Raw genomic sequence first — 21206 nt, 5'->3', positions numbered from 1 at the left:
TTGCACGCTGCCTGGACAACAGCCATCACAAACATGCCATAAGGGAGGCAGCGGCAGGGAGGCTTGTGCCATTCTGCACCAATGGCAGGAGCGGTGCAAGAGCCTGTCAGTTAGTGTCCCACTGAGTGGTGGGAAGGCATTTCTTGGGTGGGGGGAGGACAACCAGTGAGAGGGTTCCGGTCCAGGGGTGGCGGCAGAGACTGCCCCAGAATCCTAGCTCCTGTCCGCCCACCTGCCCAAGCCTGAAAGCCCGACATAGTTTACTTGACTCTGCAGCAGCTATTTCACTGGTGGAGATCCGAATAGACCCATAGGTCTGATGCCAAGAAAGGAGCCAAAGAGCTACTGCAAATGGGTTAAAAGTGTTCACCTATAGCTGGGCTTTTCAAACCGGGGCGTCGCAACGCCCCAGTCAGAGGGCCCTGGCCTCTGCCCCCTTAAGGGGCAGAGGCAGGGGGGAGGCAGTGACATGATCCCCAGGATTGCATCACTCAGGGGGCTGCAGGGACTGGCATTTACTTGCCATTCCCTGCAGCAGCGTCCTGGGGCTGCAGGGAGCCCTGCATGAGTGTCTGCAGGGCTCCTCAGCCTTCTAAAAGTGAAAGTGGAGTGATTGCGCTCCACTTTTGGTTTTGCAACAGTGGAGCGTGATTGCTCCCCTTTCACTTTCTGGAGGCTGGAGAGCCCTGAAGACGCTCGTGCAGGGCTCCCTGTACCCCCCAGGATGCTGCTGCAGGGACTGGTAAGTAAATGCCAGTCCCTGCAGTCCTGTGAGCGACAGGATCCTGGGGATCATGTCACTCTCTCCCCCCCCACCAAGACTTACAGCGGATCAAACTCTCTGAGAGAGTTTGAGAACTACTGACCTATAGGAAAAGGTGCTGAAAGGGGGACACCAAGAGACCATGAGTGATGATGAGAAGGCTGCTTCTGCTGTGTGTTTCTGTGTGCACTCTTCTTGAATAATAGGGAGATAGAGCCAAAGCCATGGAGAAGCACAGTGGTTTGAGAGCATTGAGGTCTCTTCCCTTGACCCTCTCTGGGTAATTGCAAGTATGTGTTCCTTTGCTTGCTTAGAGGTGTCAGGAACCATGAACTGGGTGTTCTTAACTCTGTGCATGTCTAGCATCATGTGGTGAGCAACCAGGACTGCAGTTTGTAGCTCTCCGTGAAGAGTTCTCAGGTTCCAGACTAACCCCACCAATCCCAGCTGGCATGTGCTCCTCCTAGGCAAGAAGTACAAAGAGGTTCTCTGCCTACCTGGGACTTTGCCTGTCCTTCTGCCTTGTGAGTGTTCTTGCTTTTCTGACTCATGGCTTCATTCCTCTACTTCCTGATTCTAAACCCATTTTCTGTGGTTTCTGGCTCCTGATTCTCAGCTCCTGTCTCCACCTTGACAGCTGTTCGCGGCATGGTTCTGATAAGAGGAGAAGCAGCACACCTCTTGCCTACAGCAGTCCTGGAAACATTGTCCTCACCCGAACTTGTCTTTGTTTACCATCAGTAATGTTGTTAAACTCTCTCCATAATCCTTGATTGACTGGGATAATTGAAAGAAATGGGGGGAAAATCACAAGGAAAAGGTGGTGAAAGAGTTCAGGAAATCAGTGGCTGCTAACAGCTGTGGACAGTGCGCAGAAAGATATTGACCCCATTTACCTCCAGGGAATATTTCAGTTTCATAGGAAAGACTACATTATCCCCCTAAATATTTGTGGGTGACCATTTTGCACGACCCTAGTGCAGAGGTTTCCAAACTGGGGTGTCACGATGCCTCAGCCAGGGAACCTCTGTCGCTGCCCCCTTAAGGGGCAGGGCGATGGCAATGGTGACCATGTAATTATCATTATTTCACAGCTGATGGGGACAAAAGGGATTTTTTACTTACCCAAAGGTCACTGTGGTTGGGGGGGGGGGGTTTCTAGGCAGCCTGTGAGTCCATGGAGCCTCACTCTTGTTGTAAAATGTACAATTTTTCCCCCTGCTTTTTGCAGCAGTTTGGAGGTAAGGGTTGCATATATTGTTGCTGTTCCTGGTGCTTGGTTTTCTGGAGATGCTGATATTTTTAACTGGTACCTGTTTTTACTTGAAATGGTATTTTATTGCAGTCTTACTGTAAGCTGTTACAAGAACCCTTTGGGCTAGTTGATTGATTACTCAGTTTTAGAAATCAACAAATAACAACTTGGGGGGGGGGGATAGTCTTAAAATGTGATCCAGAAGGCTCACAGGCTATGTTTGGCTTGCTGGGCCATAAATTGTGTAGGTCGTCTCTAAGAGAAGTGCATTTGCTCAATTGTAGACTCTTCATTCATGCTTTATATCTAAGAAAGAATGGTATTGCATAAGACAGTGACATCTAGTGGAGAGACCTATTCCCTGCCATACAGCAAACTCAACCCTGGGTCAAGTACAGGAAAAATATATAGTATATTTTTGTGTGTGTGTGTGATTTCCTTGGATAATGGGATTTACCTAAAACCAGTGGTATCATTAGAAAATTGCAAAGGGCCATTTGAGAAGAAGATAGTATTTCACAGCAACTATTATGTAGTAAAATCTTTAGGGCTACAATAAGCATGTAATATTAAAAATTACTCATAGGTTTCCTGCAATAAGATTTTGATTGCAAAGAAGACCTTTTGCAAAGAAATACTATTTCACATCATACGAAGATTGTGATTGGCCACTGTCCATTGGGACATGAATCAATACTCTGTCATGTTGTGAGAATGGATGATGGCCGGATCCCAAAGGATCTCCTCTATGGAGAACTCGTGCAAGGAAAGCGCCCTACAGGTAGACCACAGCTGCGATACATCTGCAAGAGGGATCTGAAGGCCTTAGGAATGGACCTCAACAAGTGGGAAACCCTGGCCTTTGAGCGGCCCGCTTGGAGGCAGGCTGTGCAGCATGGCCTCTCCCAGTTTGAAGAGACACTTGCCCAACAGACTGAGGCAAAGAGGCAAAGAAGGAAGGCCCATAGCCAGGGAGACAGACCAGGGACAGACTGTACTTGCTCCCAGTGTGGAAGGGATTGTCACTCCCGAATTGGCCTTTTCAGCCACACTAGATGCTGTTCCAGAACCACCTTTCAGAGCGAGATACCATAGTCTTTCGAGACTAAAGGTTGCCAACATGATGAGCTTTCCCGCCTCCTCAGTCCTAGACTCTCAAGCCATGCTGTTACCACTGAAGCTCTTTCCTTTTGCTTTGGAAATAAATTTACATCTATATTGGTTGATATAAGGTAAGAAAAAATCCAACACGATTGCCACCTCCTGAATTCTAACCGACTTGCACCAGCTGTATTGCTGGCGCAGGTCTGAGCTGACCCATGGCAGCTGCTGGGGCTTCCCCCAAGGAGGCCTCCAAAGGGCATTAACGCCCCTGCGGGATACAGTGGTAGCCATGTTGGTACTGCTGCATCGCTGTGTGGGGAGTGAGTTAGGTTTCAACTCTTTGTCTAAACATATCCTTAAACACTATGAGAGGCACATGGGAACTGAGACCAACTGAGGGAACAGGAGATTCAGGTCTCCATCTTATACTCACTCCAGGGCATGCCCTTAATGACTGGAATGGCAGGCAGAATCAACCACACTATTGAAATTGCTTTTCTCTGGCATATTTTTGGGAGGGGTCTGAGTGGATACGTACATTTCTAGTTGAAGAAGTTAAATGCATGTATATATGACTCCACTGTACTGTCAAAGCAGTAACCCAGGGAAATAATGACTGCAAATAGCTATGAACAATGTCCAAAAATAGGATAAAACTTAGGTTTTATAAAACCTAAGATAAAACCTACCTAAACCTTAGGTAGATAAAACTATTCTGAAAAGTGCAATATTCTTCCACCAGTACTTATAGTTGAACATTTTGTGCTGCAGCGTAGTACTCTTGCCATCGGAAGTTGTGCACGGTTTTATCAGGCATACAACTTTCTCATTAAAATGCATTTTATCCTGCTTGTTTCCATTCTAGTGAAAGAGAGAAGATGCTAATGTCAATCTGACCAACCACTTCTCTCGGGATTTATGGCATCAGCAAATGTAGCAAAGTCAATTTAGATAGATCTTTATGTTGCAAAGTGGATTATTTATATCACTAAGTCCTTGCATTCTGTTAATGCAATTTGCACCTGAACTCAAACACTTACTTAGAAGTTAAACTGCAGGCTTTCAACATCGAAATCCCCAAACTCACTTCTAAGCAAATGCATTTGGAATGCATGACATTTACTGAGTCATCAAGTTATCTTTGGTCATACATCAGTTTCAGCTTATGTGAGAATTAATTCTTGATAGGTTGTATCCTAGGTGATTGTTCTGTAATCATAAGGAACTTCTATTTTTGCAAAAGATGCCAGTGTGATGTCTTTCCAGGGCCTGTTGCTGGTTTCTCTTTAGCATCTTTTTTTTAAATTGTGAGCCCTTTGGGGACAGGGAATCATTTAATTTTGTAATGTAAACTGCTTTGTAAGCTACCTTTTTGTTGAAAAGTATGTATATATATAATTATTAATAATAATTTCTGCCGACACCCTCTTCCTACTGCGGCATTCCATGCTGCATGACATCCTACTCTTAAGATTCCTTCAATCCTTAATTGCTGATTTTCAGGGAATACAGGGGGCTGCAGAATTAAGGGGGAACCAACCAGCAAACCCCTCCTCCCCATTGCTCAGACAGAAATGCCTTTCATTCACCGAATATTATTCAGATACAACCATATGATTTTAACAGTTGCTGATCTGTTGATTGAAGAAAAGGTTGTTTTGTCATACACAGTGATAGGCAACCCAAACCTATCCCCCACCAACCCACAGCATACAGTGCTGCTGATGAACCGCTCACTACATGGTATGGTGGACAGGGAGAGGATCAGATGGCCGGCTAGAGAGAAGAAAAGGTCTTTTTTCCTTACATCCTGGTAGGCTGCCTGATCACCAGTGGGTTGCCTTTGTCCCAGGACAGCTCTTTTTGCTGGCTTAGGAGAGTTAGGGGATAGGTCCAGGCCAGGAAAGGAGGATAAGATCCAGCATGTGCTGCTGCTGCTAGGATCCAAACCTTTCCCAGTCCCCAGATGCCCCTGGTTCTTTCCCTAAACTGGGATGCTCCACCAAATTGCCCATGACCATTACCTGATGCAGTGCACCATAGACAGGCTGTTGGCAGTGCCAGTAGCAATAGAGCTCTTTATGATGGGGTGCCTTTTTCATGGTTATAACTGGACTTATGGCAGCCGATCATGACAGATGCTGCCATAGACCAGCATAGAATTGGGTCATGCCATTATCTGATCAGCTCTCATTTCATAATTTATTGACTAGACTACATCAGTAAAGCTGCTCTTTTATACCTCGTGTAAGAATTATTTTGTGTAGGAGATGAATAATGTGCTTCTTTTTCTTTGCAGTTAAGTTCAGAAACATTTATTTCATTTTTGGCATAAGGCAGGTAGGACTGTAACTTTTTCTCCATTTGCTGCTTTTCTAATATATCTGCAAATCTGAAATGCTCAACCAGACTTAGGTGCTTGTGTGCACAAGAGCTAGAGCAGAGCGCACCAGTGAACATGTACTGTTGGGAAAGTATGCCAGAGTTCAGCATTAATTTTGAGCTACAGGTTATAATATCTACATAGTAGTCTCTTGCCTGTAGCAACTTTCCACTCCACCCTGCTTTTAGCCTCTAGCCTACTCGTCAAGTGATTCCTCTAAATCTAAATTCTGCGGAAAATTTCGTCACCACTTCTTGGAGAACATTGCTGGTGTGGAAACTCCATGCCATAGGATTCATGTCATGATTTCACACTAGCAAGATAGATGTTACAGTGGAAACTCATCAAAGGGATGGCCATACAAATAAGGCTATGTGTAGTTGACACCAGATTTCTCCAGAGTCCAGGACAATCTGATAAATGATTATGTATGATAAATGATAACTCGTATTCATGGAGTTATCTCAGTAGCAAAACTAGAAGGAGGGCAAAACGGTAAGTACTGCAGGTGCCACAATGCGCTGTTTAAGCAACCCCTCTCACTCCTCATATGAGCCATTCCAGGCAGCAACAGCAACGTGTAGGAAATGCCATTTGGTTTAGCAAGCACTTGTGTGTTGCCATCATTGCCTGGAATTGTTCCCATGGTAAGTGGGAGGGGCTGCTTACACAGCACATTGTGGCACCTGTAATACTTACCATTTTCCCCTTCTAGCTACACTACTGGGTTACCTTCTAGTTTCAGTCTGGCATTTTAGTGACTGTCCCAAAAAAAGTAGGTGCACCATAGTGTTGCATGGATGACACGGCCTACATTGTTTTAATTATCATCCCCATCTAGCTTGCAGACAGGTTGGGAGATCAAGACAAGCTCAGCTAAGGATGTGGAGGGATGCGGATGTTGGAGGGATAAAATTGTATTGTCTACTGAACACTTATCTATCTTCTGTGAACATGATTATGGAAGTTATGGTTGTCAATAGTCATTTGAGACCTTTTAAAGAATTTTCAATTGCTTTTTTTGTTTCTTACTGGCTCTGCTGTTTTAATCTTTGTGGTTTCATTGCTGCTTTGGGGGTTTTGTATTTTCTTCTGTATTTTTGCTTTTGTTTGTTGTTTTAGCAAGCCATCCTGGGAGTATTGGTAAGCTAAAAAAACAGAGTAAACTTTTGTTATGGCATAACAAGTAGGAATGGAACCTCTATATTCTAAAGTTGTATTCCTCGGATTACCACTGCTGTAGACAGGATCTTAGACAAGGTGAATCTTTGGTCTGATCCAGAGAGGAAGTTTTTTGCCTCCCTGCTACCACCCCCCCCCCCAAAAAAAAATTTTAAGAGTTGCTGATTCAGCACATAAGATCAGGTATACCAAATGTGCCACTGCAATACAAATATGATGATGTTATGACTTTGCAGATACACTATTCTGGCAAAGGGTATTTCTGGTTCATATCTCAGTCTCAAAATATTAGCCACTATGCTATGCTACCTCTATGTCTCTATTTGGAAGGCTTTATAAACTTAGAAAGAACTGATTTGTTCTGTGAAAATGAACTGTCCCCCCTGTTCTGGTTCTCCCACAGAACCAGGTGCCTGCTGTTTATTTTTTCATACTAATTCATGTATATTATTTGAACACTAGAGGGCATAGAAGTGTATTCTTCAGAAAGATGGAGTATCTTTGTGAATGAATTCTAGAAGAGGAGCTGAACTAGGTTGCAATTCTATGTGCTCTTATCTAAGAGTAAGTCCCACTGATTAGAATAGGGCTTGCTTCTGAATAGACATGCATAAGATTGGACTGTGAATCACTTTAATCAGGCATTTTAAAGAATGACAGTTATTATTTCTTGATTTTTCATAGGCGAAAGTGATGGATGTCATATGCACTCATAGAAATGTATGTGTGCAGGGGGAAACTTATGCAAAGTTGAGTCTTGTTAGTGTCAGTCAATTCATGTTATAGTATCGCCTTTGTAATTGGTATGTTAATTTATCTTTTAATCTCATGTTGAACAATATTTTTTCCTCTCCCCTTCCCAGTACAGAGGAGTCCCTTTATCTGTGGATCCTGTATCTGTGGTTTCACTTAACCACTGATGTGAGAGGGAGGCCTTCCCACACTCTCTGGAGGCAAGGAGAGCAGTGCTCCTCTCGCCTCCAGAGGCTCTTCTGAGCCCCGCAGAAGCTGCCAGCATTTTACAATTTTTTTGTAAAACCGCAAGTGATGTTTTTATGCCTTTAAAAGGCAGTAGGAGGTCTGGGGAAGGGCCAGTTTTTAGGCGGCATAAGGAGGGCCGGGATTGATGTTTTTGCAGCCTAAGCAGTCATTCTGAGCCCCACAGAAGCTGCAAGCAAATCTGCACAGCCTCTGCAGGATTCAGAAGAGCCTCCAGAGGTGAGGGGAGTGCAACCCACCTCCGGAGGGCATCCTGGGTGGGTGGTTTGGGAACAGAACCCCCGTGGATACCGAGGCACACCTATAGTTACTGAGGTCTGAGTTGGAATGGAACAGTCCAAAGCTTAGTATTAGAGTGCGTGCTTTGCAAATTCCAGATTCAGTTCACATCTCCTATTAAAAGGATCTTGGGAAGCAAGCCTTGGAAAACTTCCACTTGTGACCCTAGAGAGATGTTGTCAGAGCAGACACCACAGAGTCGGGTGAACAAATAAAGTGATTTCATGCCAGGCAGCTTTATATATCTGTCCTGTGTTAAATTCTGAATGTGACCATTTAATGTAGCTTCCGAAAGGGATTGTAAAAAAAAACACAAAAAACCCACATTTGCTTCAGGTAGGTCACCTCTGTTTCCTCCAATTTTAGTATGTTGATGAGGTAAGCACTTTAGCAAAAGGTGAAACACTTCATCAATTTGTGCAAGGATGGAACACCCATTTGTAGAACATTCCATTTGAAACAGAATGAAACAGAGGCAGAGGTTTATATAATATTGGAATGAACAACAGCACATGACTTCAAAGACTATTTAAAAAAAGGGCAGAATGCTTCTCAATTTCTGCAGCCTATCTCAAAGAAACCAAAGGCAAAGGACTGCTTGTTGCTCCAGTATCCTCCACAAACTCCCTTTGCCTAGGATCATTAGGCAGAACTCCACAGAAGACTCAATATTTGAGAATTTGTTTCCACAATATTTAGAGACTAGCAGCAGAAGTCCAGCAAATGTGAGGGGTTGTGAGAAGGCCTCCTCTGTGAGGGCAACCCATATGTGGAAGGTGCCTGGCACAAAGACTATTTTCTTTTCAGTGCCAAATGAAGACCTTTCTATTTGGCCAGGCAGGGCCAGCCTAAGGGCCCAGCCCTATCCAACTTTCCAGCATTGGTGCAGCTGCAATGCAGCTCCAAGGTAAGGGAACAAATGTACCCATATCTTGAAGAGGCCTCTGTGACTGCCTCCCCACCACAAGATGCAGTGCACAGCCAATTGGCACAGCTGCACCAGCACTGGAAAATTGGATAGGATTTGGCCCTAAGACATCCTGCTGCCTAAGGCAGCAGGCCAATGCTGTTCCCTTACCGGATGGATGTGCCGGCAACTGCTCCTCCCACTCTCCAGTGTTCTAGCTCAGCAGTCACCTCCCCTCCACATTTCCTTTTCCTCTCTGCCCCCCTCTTCCTTTTCTAGTCCAAGGAGTGGAAAGTGAAGGAGGAGCAGTGAAGGCAGGTAGGTGGACAGAGATGGACACCTCAGCTGCTTCAGTTGACCTCATGGATGGGCCAGCCCTGGACCAGGCTTTATTTTAACTGACTTTTATACTGTATTATGTTATGTTGCATACATAGGTATAAGGCTTTGCATCTTGTACACATCACAGATTCAGGGCCCAATCCTATCCAAATTTCCAGTGCTGGTGAGTTGTGCCAGTAGGGTGTGCACTGCATCCTTTGGTGGAGGGGCAGTTACTGGGGCCTTCTCAAGGTACGGGAACATGTGTTCTCTTACCACAGGGCTGCATTGTGGCTACACCAGAGCAGGAAAGTTGGATAGGATTGGGCCTCAGCTCCTTAGGACCTTTGTTTGGGCCCAGGCTATGGTTGACAGGTTAATGTGTTAGAGTTGTGAATCATTCTTTTTGTGTAGCTTTTATTGTTCTAGATCAGGGATGTCAAACCCATTTCATACAGTGTGCCAAATAGCATTCACGAGGCCTGCTGATGACCAGATGTCATTAAGCAGGAATTTACATCATTAAGCAGGCTATGACCAGAAACAAGTGCTTTGTCCTCACTTTGGTACTCCTTAGCGGCAAAAGGCAGACAAGAAAATATGCAAATCTTGATCATATTTTCTAGATATGGGAGAGCCGAATTATCACACAGGTTGCCTTTTGGCAGTGACACTTAACACAGCTCAGCAGCTGAGAGCAGCTGATGGTGGTGCTTGTACAGCCCAACAATTATGCGTGCTGGATAAAGAGCTTCTCTGGGCCACATCCAGCCTGCGGGCCGTACGTCTGACATCCGTATTCTAAAGCAGAGCTGAAGTTGTATTTGAAATCTCCTAAAACAACTGGAAGTGTTACAGGGAATGTTTGCTGTCCTATAACTTTCCCTCTTGGATCAAGTTCGCTTTGAAAATCTTATCCTGAAACTTGTCAAGGTGTCTGCTAATCATTTGCACAAGTTCTTCAATTTCATCTGAACTAAAATTAGGTTTCCTCTGTGATTTTTGAGATGCCACTTGTCCTTGTAAGTTCATCATCAGCTGAAAACAGAAAGAGAAGACAGCTTTCTCTTGGGGACTCATTAACAGAATGCACTGATAATAGTTTTCTAAAGGCTGTGTCTTGCCTGACTTTCCACATGAGTGCTTCCACATTAACCCTTTGGAATTTCCATCCTTTGTTTACTCACTTTTTACAAAGCATTCAGATGGCATTCAGATTTCGATCCACTGTTAACTATGTTGTTCTAATTTGTGGCAATATGTTATTGTTTGTAATGAAACACAATTGCCTTACCTGTTTGTTCTGTTGAACAGACAAAGAACTAGTGATGCTTTGGAGGTGCCTGTTCCTTTATTTAACAATCATGTTTGCAGTTTCTGTCCATTTAATTGCTTCCTGTTGATTGAAGATCTGTGAAAAATTTCTCCCTGAGTTGGCTCTTAAATAGTTGCTTTTAATTTCCACAACATCTGTTTCTGTTCTTAGAGGTGGTTTTAATTACTTATTTCCTTACATTATTTTTTTCCTTGTCATATTTTTATAGCAAAACAGAGTATACGTCACTATAAAAATGAAATCAAATAACTAAAGCCTCCTTGCTCCCCTTCTGAAGAACAGAGACTGATGATGGGACAGTAAAAACAAGCAATTTGTCACTAATCCCAGAGCCCCACACAACAGAAAGCAATAAAACGGGCCGAACATGCACATAGAAAACTTTTAATTAGCACTGAAAATATCTGCTGTGCAGATTTACTTGTAAGTAAAAATTTGAGAAGAGTCTTGACTAGGGATGTCAAACTTGTTACATCCATTCATGGTGCTTGCTGGCTGGAAGTAACATCATTACGCAGAAAGTGACATCATAAGAACATAAGAACGGCCCCACTGGATTAGACCAGGCATAGGTAGGCCCATCTAGTTCAGCTTCCTGTATCTCACAGCGGCCCACCAAATGCTGCAGGGAGCACACCTGATAACAAGAGACCTGCATCCTGGTGCCCTCCCTTGCATTGGCATTCTGACATAGCCCATTTCTAAAATCAGGAGGTTGCACATACACATCATGGCTTGTAACCCATAATGGATTTTTCCTCCAGAAACTTGTCCAATCCACTTTTAAAGGCATCCAGGCCTGATGCCGTCACCACATCCTGTGGCAAGGAGTTCCACAGACCAACCACAAGCTGAGTAAATAAATATTTTCTTTTGTCTGTTCTAACTCTTCCAACACTCAATTTGAGTGGATGTCCCCTGGTTCTGGTGTTATGTGAGAGTGTAAAGAGCATCTCTCTATCCACTTTATCCTTCCCATGAATAATTTTGTATGTCTCAATCATGTCTTGTCAGATGTCTCTTTTCTAGGCTGAAGAGGCCCAAACACCGTAGCCTTTCCTCATAAGGAAGGTGCCCTAGCCCAGCAATCATCTTAGTTGCTCTCTTTTGCACCTTTTCCAATTCCACTCTTTCCATTTCCACATTTCCTTAAAGCCAAAATTCTCAAACTCTTTGGGAGTTTGAGAACGAATGTAAGTGTGTGGGGAGGAGGGGCTAAGGCAGCAAAGCGATCCCCAGGGTCACACTGCTACTGGGGAAGGGTTTTTTTGTTTGTTTTTTTTAAAACTTACTAGGAGCCAACACCATTGTCCTGGGGATCTGGGGAGCCCTTCACAGGGCTCCCCGTGCCTCCAAATGTTTAAAAATAGACACACACACACACACACACCCTGGATGAGGGTGCTGGCTCCTAGTAAGTTTAAAAAAAAAAAAAACTCTCCCATCCCCAACAGCAGTGTAATCACATTGCTGTCTTTCCCTGCCCCTTAAAGGGATAGGGACAGGGGCATTGTAGCATCTGGAAACATCTGGACAATGCTGTCATAGTTAGGATGATAATCAAACAGCTGCAAAAAGTCACTCTACTGGGAACAAGTCAAATTTTTCAACAATACTTCACTAGCTCCTAAATTCTTGGCTAGAATTCAAACTAGTAAGAGTCCAAAAAAGAAGAAAAAATGCCAGTCCAAACTGGTGGACTGTGAAAGTTCATATAATAATTCAGGCCTACACACATTATGCTGTATTAAATGTTAGACCTATTCTTGGGTATACTTGGGGTATGAATCCAAAAATGGCTTCCTTAAAAGGAAGGTGCTTGAATCAGCATATAAGGTGGCTATACCAAAGTCCCGAAACTAGAGCCAATTGGCAAAACCAGGGCTTTTTTTGTAATGGAACGCACGGGAACGGCGTTCCGGCACCTTTTTTTCCCCCTCCTCTCTGCCCCCACCTTTTTTCCCCCTGCCTGCACCAATTTTTTTTTTTAAGTTCCAGTTAGGACTTAACCCACAGTTAAGCTCCTGGAGTGAGCCCCCTGCTGGAGGCTGTGGGTTAAGTCCTACCTGGGACTTAAAAAAAAAAAGTTCAAAAAAGAGCCTGCCTGGGACTGAACTTTGAGGAGTTTTGCAGCCTCAACTGGCCCCCCTTTTGGCAACTAGCAACCAACCTTTATATTTTGCAGCCATGGAGCACCTTCCCACCTAAAAAAAAAAAAAAAATTATTCCTCAGTGGGATTTGAACCCCAGGCCTCCACCTCCACAGATCTATAATTTAACCACTGAGCCACCAGAGGTCTTAGGTTCAAAGTGTTTGGAACTAACACTTGAGGCACTGATGGCCACCAGCTGGGCTAAAGACCTTATATATTTGTTCTGAACACTTTAACTACTGTATAGGCTTTCCTATAGCCCAATGGAGAGAGTTTCCTATAGCCCAATGGAGCACCTCCCCACCTAAAAAAAAAAATGGGGTGATTCACTCCAGCTGTGGCAGGAGTGCTTTTGCTACCAGGGAGCCCACACCGGGTGGGCGTGGGCGTGGGCGTGGGCGCACGCATGTATAAAAAATGGTTTAAAAATAAATAAATAAAAAGTTGTGAGTTCCTGCACCTATTTTTTTACAAAAAAAAGCACTGGGCAAAACTGATGCCATTTTTTGATTCAGAACCCCCAAAATATCCTAAATCCATTTAAACATCCTTAGCAACTTAAAAAAAAAATGTAGGCCTGTATAACAAATACACAACACTATATAACAGTGATTCTCAAACTTTCTGGAACCCACTTTTTAAAACAACACTCTGTCAGGAACCTCTTATGTTATTGTATTGTATTGGCAACCTTCAGTCTCGAAAGACTATGGTATCGCGCTCTGAAAGGTGGTTCTGGCACAGCGTCTAGTGTGGCTGAAAAGGCCAATCTGGGAGTGACAATCCCTTCCACACTGGGAGCAAGTGCAGTCTGTCCCTGGTCTGTCTCCCTGGCTATGGGCCTTCCTTCTTTGCCTCTTAGCCTCAGACTGTTGGCAAAGTGTCTCTTCAAACTGGGAAAGGCCATGCTGCACAGCCTGCCTCCAAGCGGGCCGCTCAGAGGCCACGGTTTCCCACTTGTTGAGGTCCATCCCTAAGGCCTTCAGATCCCTCTTGCAGATGTCCTTGTATCACAGCTGTGGTCTACCTGTAGGGCGCTTTCCTTGCACGAGTTCTCCATAGAGGAGATCCTTTGGGATCCGGCCATCATCCATTCTCACGACATGACCAAGCCAACGCAGGCGTCTCTGTTTCAGCAGTGAATACATGCTAGGGATTCCAGCACGTTCCAGGACTGTGTTGTTTGGAACTTTGTCCTGCCAGGTGATGCCGAGGATGCGTCGGAGGCAGCGCATGTGGAAAGCACTCAGTTTCCTCTCCTGTTGTGAGCGAAGAGTCCATGACTCGCTGCAGTACAGAAGTGTACTCAGGACACAAGCTCTGTAGACCTGGATCTTGGTATGTTCCGTCAGCTTCTTGTTGGACCAGACTCTCTTTGTGAGTCTGGAAAACGTGGTAGCTGCTTTACCGATGCGCTTGTTTAGCTCGGTATCGAGAGAAAGAGTGTCGGAAATCGTTGAGCCAAGGTACACAAAGTCATGGACAACCTCCAGTTCATGCTCAGAGATTGTAATGCAGGGAGGTGAGTCCACATCCTGAACCATGACCTGTGTTTTCTTCAGGCTGATTGTCAGTCCAAAATCTTGGCAGGCCTTGCTAAAACGATCCATGAGCTGCTGGAGATCTTTGGCAGAGTGGGTAGTGACAGCTGCATCGTTGGCAAAGAGGAAGTCACGCAGACATTTCAGCTGGACTTTGGACTTTGCTCTCAGTCTGGAGAGGTTGAAGAGCTTTCCGTCTGATCTGGTCCGGAGATAGATGCCTTCTGTTGCAGTTCCAAAGGCCTGCTTCAGCAGGACAGCGAAGAAAATCCCAAACAAGGTTGGTGCAAGAACACAGCCCTGCTTCACTCCGCTTCGGATGTCAAAAGGGTCTGATGTGGAGCCATCAAAGACAACAGTGCCCTTCATGTCCTTGTGGAAAGATCTGATGATGCTGAGGAGCCTGGGTGGACATCCAATCTTGGGGAGAATCTTGAAGAGGCCGTCTCTGCTGACCAGGTCGAAAGCCTTTGTGAGATCTATGAAGGCTATAAAGAGTGGCTGTCGTTGTTCCCTGCATTTCTCCTGCAGTTGTCTAAGGGAGAATACCATATCAGTGGTGGACCTGTTGGCTCGGAATCCACACTGCGATTCTGGATAGACGCTCTCTGCAAGTACCTGGAGCCTCTTTAGTACAACTCGGGCAAACAGCTTTCCTACAACGCTAAGGAGAGAGATGCCGCGGTAGTTGCAGTCACCCCTATCACCTTTGTTCTTGTACAGCGTGATGATGTTTGCATCCCTCATGTCTTGAGGTACTCCACCTTCTCTCCAGCAGAGACAGAGGATTTCATGCAGCTCAGTGACGATGATCTTTTTGCAGCATTTTAGGACTTCAGCAGGGATGCTGTCTTTTCCAGGTGCCTTGCCAAAGGCAAGGGAGTCCAGGGCCACGTGAAGTTCTTCTAGGGTTGGTTCACTGTCAAGCTCTTCCAGCGCAGGCAGGCACTCAATGTTGTTCAGTGCTTCTTCGGTGACTACATTTTCTCTGGAATATAGCTCAGAGTAGTGCTGCACCCAGCGTTCCATCTGCTGCGCCCGATCCTGGATGACCTCGCCTGTGGCAGACTTCAGAGGGGCAATTTTCCTCTGTGTTGGACCTAGGGCCTGCTTGATACCATCATACATCCCCTTGATGTTGCCCGTGTCAGCTGCTATCTGTATCTCGGAACAGAGCTGGAGCCAGTAGTCGTTAGCACATCTCCTGGCAGTCTGTTGGACTTTGCTGCGAGCAGTTCGGAGGACCTGCAGGTTGCGCTCACTGGGACAGGCCTTGTATGCTGCTTGAGCTCTCCTCTTTTCCTCAATGACCTCTTATATTGACCTCAATGACCTCTTATATATAAATGACCTCAATAACCTCTTATGTTAACCATACTTCAAAAAGGGAGATCTAGAAAGAAAAAATATTTTATTATTTATAAGTAATAATACCTTAAAAAGACCCTCAACATTTTTCTCCCTTTATTTACTCATGCTTGCAAATTGCAGGAGCCAAGCTACTGTACAGTTACAATCCAGCAGCCACAGTATCTGATTTCTGAATAACCTCAGGGTGTGAGGCAATTAGTTACCTGATCTTTCCATCTGGCAACCCACCAAAAATCAGGTCACGACCCACCAGTAAGTCCTGATCCACAGTTTGAGAATCATTGCTATATTATGCTTTCTCAGAATGCAAAATGTTTCACGTGTATTCTCCTTACAACAATCCTGCAGGGTAAGTATTATTATCCCCATGTTGCAGCTGGAGGATAAGAGGGAGTGGTCTCATGAGGAGGCCACCTAGTAAATTAATGCTAGAGACAAGATTCAAACCAAGAAAGTTCTAATTTTCATCTCAGTCTTTTAGCTGCTACAGTGTGGTGGTTCAGGTTTTCCCTGCACGGTAATGTTTGTATGTTTTCCAAATTAAAGCTTGCAAAATATTTCAGGAATAAAATTATTAATGTTGTTATAAGTAGCAAAGAGCAGACAACTGTGTGTCTGCCTCACACGTGCTTGTATATTCATCGTATATTCTTACAATAATCTGAAATGTGACTGGCTTCCTGTAGTTTTTTATGATGGCTCATTGCAATGAATCAATAAGTATATTTGCAATCTGTGTTTGAATGTAAGACATGGTTACTAGGAATTCCCATTATATCAGAGGAACTTACTTCCAGATAGGTTTTCCTATTATTCCTGTCCAAGGATAAAATTTATTTGACAATAATCTGAATCGTAATAAGCTTATTTCTTTGACCTCATTCAGTCTGGTTGTGCTAATTGGTTTAAATACAGGTTGGAAGGAACTGGGGAACAATATCCTACGATATCCAGCCCTTGCATAACAGTGAAACTAAAGGCCCAATCTTATCCAATTTTCCAGCACTAATGCAGCCGCATTGCAGCCCCATTCCTTTGCCTTGAGGAGGCCTCCATGACTGTCCCCACCACCACAAGATGCAGTGCATGCCCCATTGGCATGGCTGCATTGGTGCAGAAAACTTAGATAGGATTGTACCCAAACTTGCTTTAGTGCTTTTCAAGTTAAGGTTGTTGAGAGAAGCTTGTGAAATTGTTTCTGACAACAAATACATATTTCAACTTGATGTTATGACGGGTGGAATTCTAATTATATAGGTATTATGGTTTGAAGACAAACTATTTCATATTGATTGTTATTTTGTTATATGGTAATTTATATATCAGTGAAAATTAAGGTTCCACCATTTTGGATCTTGCAAAATCTTGCGAGACCCAAGATAGCAACATCCAAATCCCTCAAAATTTGGGTGCTGCCATCTTGGATCTTGTGCGATGTGGGCTCTGCCACCTTGAATTGCTCAAGATCTCATGAGATTTTGGTGCCCCCATCTCGGATCTTGCAAGATTTTCTCACAAGGCTGCAAGGGCGCAGTAACCCTGGTAAGTTTGGGAACCACTGGCTTATACCTTTAGGGCTATTCTTAAAATGTAGCCTAAGTATAATATCAAATCTGTATTTGCTTTGTGCTTCAACAGTGAACTCATTCATGATTTTACTATAGTTTGAATAAGTGATGTTTTATGTGGTAACACATCTACTTCCAGTCTAATTCTAAGCCAATCAGAGCTTGTTTTGGGGAAGAGAGTCTCTGGGCCTTTAAAAAGTAGAATTTCAGAATACCTGCACACTGACAGTACTTCTTGTGTCTAGCTTTGCAGTAAGCAGAGCTGAGTTGTCAAAGTCATTCACTGTAATAGGAGAAAGGCACAAAGCCTTCTGGACGGAAAAGCTGCCAAAAGGTCTGAAAATAATCTACCCATCTGAGACTCTCTCTCTCCTGGACTGGCTGATGCCTCACAAATGATTATGTCCTGCTGGAACAAAAAGCTGCTTAGCTCCATAAATGGATGGCTCTCTGGAGGAGAGAAGTAAAATTAAAGTGGATAGAGTAATTAGCTCTTAGGGCCAGCTCACCATCACCACCCTAAAATCCTTTATGTGTAGTGGGGTTACTCCATCACACACAAAATATGTTTAGGTGTGGTGTAAAATGTAAACATGGATATTGAATTCCCCTAATCCTTTTATGCCTTCTTTGAGAAGAAGGATGTTGTTGTTGTTGTTAACAGTATTTATATACGACTTTTCAACAAAAAAGTTCACAAGCAGTTTACAGAGAAAAATCAAACAACTAATGGCTCCCTGTCCCAAAAGGGCTCACAATCTAAAAAGATGCAAAAGAACACTAGCAGACAGCCACTAGAAAAGACACTGCTGGGGTGAGGCGGGCCAATTACTCTCACCTTGCTAAAAAGAGGAGCACCCACTTGAAAAAGTGCCTCTTACCCAGTTCGCAGGGTTAACCAGGGTGAACTTGTGTGCAACGCATGCTCTATCATACATTCAGGGAGGGGACGTTCTGCTAGGCAGCACTGTGAATCTGTGAATCTACCTGCAGAGATACCATTTACTAATTTTGCCTTGCCACAACACCAACTGGATAATAAATACAGGTCCATGCTCCTTATCTGCAGATTTGGGACCTGCAGATTTGACCCAACAAGGTCAAAGGTCAATGTTGTGGTTGGACCTCTATGTTTTTCCCCCTTTGGTTGATTTCAGTTGAGTCAAGCTCAGTGTCTCAGTGTCTTGGTAAATTATTGTAGTGTGTGTATACACACACTCTTAAGCTTGGCTGCTCTTTGTTTTAAAGTCTGTAACAATGAGCAAAGTTGTTGATCTGTACTCCTACACTTTGCTCCTCTGCTCTGCTCTGTGTACTTTTCAGCAACACATGTCACTGTTCTCCTGTAATCAGTGCTGTATTTATAAACAGCTTTTCCATGAGAGTTCCTCTCTTTAATAATGAGATAAGCCCATGAATGCTGCCAGTGTTCTTGTTTAGGGCAAGTGTCACCCTGCAGGAAATCCTGGTGATCCTTTCTACCTTGCACTTTCAGCCTGAGTCACTGCTGCCAACACACAGCCCAAGGAAAGGACATTCCCTTAGACAGCCACAAGTGCTTTTATGAATAGCATAAGGCACCTTCGTCGAGGTGCCTCTCTGCAGAATCAAGTGTTGCTTCCAGTCTCCTTTTGCACGCCCTGGTAAATGGCCTTTGTCCGGGATCCTCTGGGAATATCTGTCCCTAATTCTTCTCCAAGGAGCAAGAGGTTTCTTTTTTTGAAGTCATACAGGTATCTGAACTGTTCTTAGTGTGGATGGTGGTTCTATCTGTCTATAATTTTGTCTAAGGTTTATAGTACATACGAAAATGAGATTCTAGTTGAGCTTTAATTATTCTAGAAAGGATTTCATGCAACATACATATTTTTTTTGCATGTTGTTGTTTTCTAATACTTCTAAATTAGCAGCTTGGCTCAAAATTCTGAAGATTAGTTTGGCATAAGAAAAGCAATTTTACTCCAAACAATGTGGATCATTCTTTTAAAATGGAACACATTAAAGGGGCTTTGGGCAAGTTGTTGAATTTAGAAATTGAATATACTGTGTTATGGAATTATGGAATGTAGCAACTGAATCTGGTGCTTCCAGCACAATAGACAAGTGTTTTGAAGTTTATCTGAGGCACACCTACTTCCAAGTGTTCTGTTCAAAGTAATGCAACTTGCTTTTGAATAAATATCAGGAGGATCAATTGCCGTTGCAAGAAACAATTCTTTTCCTTCTTGTGTCTTATTTGTGAAACAAGACACTTTACAGGCATTTCTTCTTTCAGGACAAGAAAATTAAATGTTTAATCAATGGGTAGTCCGTCTCCAACAGTCTGCTTTGTTGTGTTTTTTTTAAGTAGATCTGATTATACAGGAAATGTAATTATAGCTATTATGAGTTGTTAACCTTACAATCACAGATCTCATTCATATCTTAACATTTCATTGTTCTTTTCTATCCTTCTTTGAGTTCAACCTACATATGTGTATTTATAATTTTTTTTCCCAATCTGGAGTGATCTCATAGGTTGGCCAGGTTGAACATGGCCAAGAGGGCACACTCATCCTCAGTACACACAGTACACACTGAATCCTCAGTACTGATGATAGTAGTAGCACCCATTGTATCATGGAGAGGTGGCTGGTGGGTGGGCGGGGGGTGGCATGAGGGCCCACTCCAGGGCTTTGTTCCAGGGCCACTAGCAACCAGACAGTGGCACTGGTGCGTCTATTTGGCTACTAAAAATTTAAATAACATTAAACTAGTATTAATATTTGAGTATTAGACATTCTAAGCTAGTATTTTTGTCTATGTGGGATGGGTTTTTTACTATAATGAAAATGTCTGATTTGTGTTCAGTCAGACTCTGACATAGAAAAATCCTATGTCTTCATCCAGTGCAATCGCACCAATCTGTGCTAGGAGACATGTTTTTGCTCATGCATACCTTTTCAGGCATGCAAAAGTATGTCTTACTGTGTGTGAGAAGAAAGAAAGAAAAAGAAAGAAAGAAAGCACACACAGACCCTTGCTTTTTGGAGTTTCAGATGCACATATGCATACACCCACACATAAATGCACGCATGAAACCACAACTAAATAAGTTGTTACTGCTTGCAACTGAAACAGGATTATTCATCCTTTTTGCTGGTAGGGTCAGGGAGGGAACCTGATTCCATCCACTGACTTCCCAATAAAACAGTATTGTGTATTTTATACTTTGTATAGTTTTCAAGATTTTCCGAGTGTACTAGAAGTATAGCTACTTGAAAACAAAATTGGTGCAGAATGTGGGAAGGCTCAATCTTAATTGACTGCAAATTTCCTACATTTTGTTCTTTAATCAGACTTCATAGTGGAAAAAAATATGCTGAAGTTGGAACATTTATATAATCTTGCCTACTGCAATTCCAGCACTACTGCTTCATTCACACTTTAGGTTACGTCTGGAAACCTACCACAGAACATTACAGTACTTTGTTTCACAGTAACTTAAGAATATAGCCTTCGTCAGTTGTCAGGTCTCTCCCCGTCACTGAAATATCTGGTGACAGTGTCAGTATCTGTGATCTTCAAAAAAGTAATGTACCACAGCCGTGGAGTCCACGTTTTCAGAGCTGTTCTACTTTCTGGGCTTTGCTTCCGAATATTCTCTGAATTGGAAATAAATGTTAGAAAAGAGCACAAATGTTTACACTTTAGAACTACACAGAATAATTTCATCATCTTCAATGGTCGATAAAGCTTTCATTCCTTAGGCGCCAAACTGTTGAGAAGAGCTGTAGAACAAGCCAATGCGCTAAAGTAATTTCAGATAGCTAATTTTGAATATGCTGTAAAAGTTATGTTAATGACTTTAAAAGGTGTGTTTTATTTATTTTTCACATATCTATAATTCCTTTTCTTCAAGGAGTTTAGGGTGGACTACATATTTCCTTCTTTCCTTTTGTCCTCACAACAACCTTGTGGGATAGGGTAGGCTAAGAAATAGTGACTGGCCCAAGATCACCCAGGAAGCTTTGTGGCTGAGTTGGGATTCGAAACTGGTTTTCC

At 43.4% G+C, this 21206-nt stretch overlaps 1 protein-coding gene across 6 annotated transcripts in view; it reads left to right on the top strand.

Annotated features, from left to right (window-relative positions):
• The window catches only part of PDE4D (phosphodiesterase 4D), a 624208-nt gene that overhangs the window by 394126 nt on the left and 208876 nt on the right, over nucleotides 1-21206 (top strand). The window contains exon 1 of one of the 6 annotated variants that reach the window (XM_066614477.1): nucleotides 5443-5462. The exons of 4 other annotated variants lie outside the window; for them this stretch is intronic. Coding sequence is in view for 1 of the 2 variants with exons in the window: in XM_066614474.1 (XP_066470571.1) it covers nucleotides 18810-18895 (86 nt within the window). In the remaining variant the exon portion in view is untranslated. Of the gene's footprint in view, nucleotides 1-5442; nucleotides 5463-18722; nucleotides 18896-21206 lie in introns of those variants that run through there. One more of the 6 variants, XM_066614474.1, reaches the window with a different exon arrangement.

The sequence above is a fragment of the Tiliqua scincoides genome, chromosome 2, assembly GCF_035046505.1.
Source record: "Tiliqua scincoides isolate rTilSci1 chromosome 2, rTilSci1.hap2, whole genome shotgun sequence".
Classification (NCBI taxonomy): domain Eukaryota; kingdom Metazoa; phylum Chordata; class Lepidosauria; order Squamata; family Scincidae; genus Tiliqua; species Tiliqua scincoides.
The sequence above is the reverse complement of the archived record's forward strand: the minus strand, read 5'-3'. Positions and strand labels throughout refer to the sequence as shown.